We start from the raw sequence: 2,926 nt of genomic DNA, 5'->3' as shown, positions 1-2,926 counted from the left end.
TTTTTTTTTTTTATTTATATAAAAATATTATTATTTTATTTTATTTTTATATTTTTTTATATAAATATAATAAATATTTTTTTTTTTTTTTTTTTTTTTTTTGTCCTACATGTCATTTTAAAAAATATATATATAAAGAATATGCAAAAAAAAAAAAAAAATAAAATAAATAAATAATAAAGATACAATATTCTTTTAATATATATATTATATATATATGTGAAGTATATTTAATATTATAAATTTTAATTGAATATTAAAATAATATATATAATATAATAGCAAGTATTTTTTTGTCCTTTTAATTTTTATTTTATTTTTAAAGTACATTTATTTATGCTTAAGATAATAATGGGAAGTTATAAATATATATATATATATATATATATATATATATATGTATGTATATACTATAAAGTATATTTAATATTATAAATTTTAATTGAATATTAAAATAATATATATAATATAATAGCATGTATTTTTTTTGTCCTTTTAATTTTTATTTTATATTATCTTAAAGTACACTTATTTTTATGCTTAAAATAATATATGGAATTTATAAATATATATATATATATATATATATTTATAATATTGTAAAAAAAATATGTAGTTATTTTTCTTTTGAATGAACTTATAATTATATTTGAAAATATACAATTTACTTAATATAAAAAAAAAAAATAAAAACACACTTGTTATTACCTTACAAATATATAAAAGATGTATCACATTATAATTCATATAACTCTTAATATATATATATATATATATATATATAATTATAATATTGTAGTATTAATACTACGATTACACCAAATATATATAGCATTATAATTTAGCAATCATATTTAAGATATAAATATAGAAGAATTGGAATCCGAAAATATAAAAAAATTTTACATTTTCTTTTTTTCCTTTTTTTTTTTGCTATCATTAAAATAAGAGTAATATAAATTCACATGTATTTTTATATATAAAATCATTCAATGTGTTAAAAATTTAGAACGTTCTGTTTTTTAATATTTAACTTGGAATAAATAAATAAAAAATAGTAAAATACGGAAAAACTACAAGTGAAATATTTTTTTTTTGTTCGACCATTGTGAAGTTTATATAAATATTATATAACTAAATAGATATTATATTTTTCCTATAATTATATATATCAATATGTATAGTAAATTATGTTTGTTATTTTATTCCTCTTTTTAACAAAATAAAACAAATTTGGAATACGTTTCTTATGCCACTTAATCATATTTATTTTTCTGAGATTAAAAAAAAAAAGGAAAAAGTAAAAAAATAATATCTGATACATATATATATATATATATATATATATATATTTTTGTAGAACAAATCAAAAAAAATAAAAAATTTAAATAAATGAATAACACAGAAAATACCTTTTGCAAAACTTAATTTATTAAAAATGATAATTCTATAAATAAAAATATATGTTTCTTTATAATTTTTTAAATTATCCAAATAATAACCCATTTTTCTTTTAATTTTTTTTTCTCTTCATTACGTTATAAAAAAAGTACACCAAAAAAAAAAAAAAAAAAAAAAGGTGTACATAAGTAAATACATATTTTTAGTAGGTAAAAACATTATTCATATTATTCATAAATATAAATAAATGAATATTATGTATTATGGAAAATAAAAATAGGTATTCATATTATATAAATATATATATATTATATGTATCGTTATAAGGATAGTTTCTTTTTAATCATATTTTTTTTCCTTATCTATATTTTATATAATTTCCATTTCTTAAATTTTACTAATCCATAATAAATAAAAAATACATATATATTTATGTTAAAGAAAAAATAAATAAAATATTATTATATTGCCTTATGTATTTTTAATTAATATTTATTTTCATGTTATATAAAAAAAAAAAAAAAAAGAAAAAAAATTTGTTTTATCTTTTAATATCCATAAATCTATGTCAACTGTTTGTACTGAATTTTACTATATGTTAATATCCTTATCGTAAAATATTAATGAAATGTAAATGCATACAATTTTATTCACAATAGTTGTGTATTATATGTTATTATAAATGTATAGTCTTGTTAATAATATTTTTCAAATTTATATCCTTTTAATATTATTTTAAAACCATTCCATCATTTACAAAATAAACGTAAAAGACGTCTTAATATTAAAATGCTATTACTACAAAATAAAATAACCTTTCTCAAAGTTATATTTCTTATATTATTCTTATCATATAAGGTATTATAATATACATAAAATATTTATTCATTCATTAGTTAATTCAGCACATATACCATATATATATATATATATATATATATTTTTCCTTTCAGAGTGCGTTCACAAAAATGGAAGACCTAACATATAAAAGCAATATCACAACAAAAATAAAATCAAATAGAATATTGTCAGATTTTAATTTAAAACATCTCAAATATAAGAAATTAAAAGAATATGATGATTTAAAAAAAAACATTAAAAAATATAAAGACGAAGATAGATCTATTCTCTTCTACAACTTAATAAATAAGCACCTTCAAAAATATGACTTGGATGAATATTTATATCATGATAGAAATGCAAATGAAAAATATATGTATTATAAAAAATATTTTGGTTCACAAAAATATACAGAAAATATGAAAAGGAAAATAAGTAAAATTTTCCATGAAAATGATTCAAAATATTTACTACAAAGCAATAAAAAAAAGTACTACAAGGATTATATAAAAAAGTTATTCTACATTCTAATTAAAAAGGAAAAGAAAAAAACATATGAAGAAATAAAAAAACAGAAAAAAAAAGAAATGTCCGATTTTGATATATTTCATAATGGTATATATACAATAATTTTTACTATATTATCTATTTCATGCTTAGTTATATGCTTTAAAATATTTGGTAT

The 2,926-nt window shown here is 14.9% G+C and overlaps 1 protein-coding gene across 1 annotated transcript in view; it reads left to right on the top strand.

Moving 5' to 3' along the window:
* Positions 1-2,190: 2,190 nt before the first annotated feature.
* PGSY75_0937100 (putative exported protein) overlaps positions 2,191-2,926 on the top strand; it is a gene marked incomplete at both ends in the record, with an annotated part of 890 nt that continues 154 nt past the window's right edge. The window contains 2 exons of the mRNA XM_018785772.1: positions 2,191-2,259; positions 2,355-2,926. The exon at positions 2,355-2,926 is cut by the window's right edge and continues 154 nt beyond it. Coding sequence (XP_018642113.1) covers positions 2,191-2,259; positions 2,355-2,926 — 641 coding nt within the window. The remainder of the gene's footprint in view (positions 2,260-2,354) is intronic.

The sequence above is a fragment of the Plasmodium gaboni genome, chromosome 9 (assembly GCF_001602025.1).
Source record: "Plasmodium gaboni strain SY75 chromosome 9, whole genome shotgun sequence".
In the NCBI taxonomy this organism is placed as follows: domain Eukaryota; phylum Apicomplexa; class Aconoidasida; order Haemosporida; family Plasmodiidae; genus Plasmodium; species Plasmodium gaboni.
The sequence above is the reverse complement of the archived record's forward strand: the minus strand, read 5'-3'. Positions and strand labels throughout refer to the sequence as shown.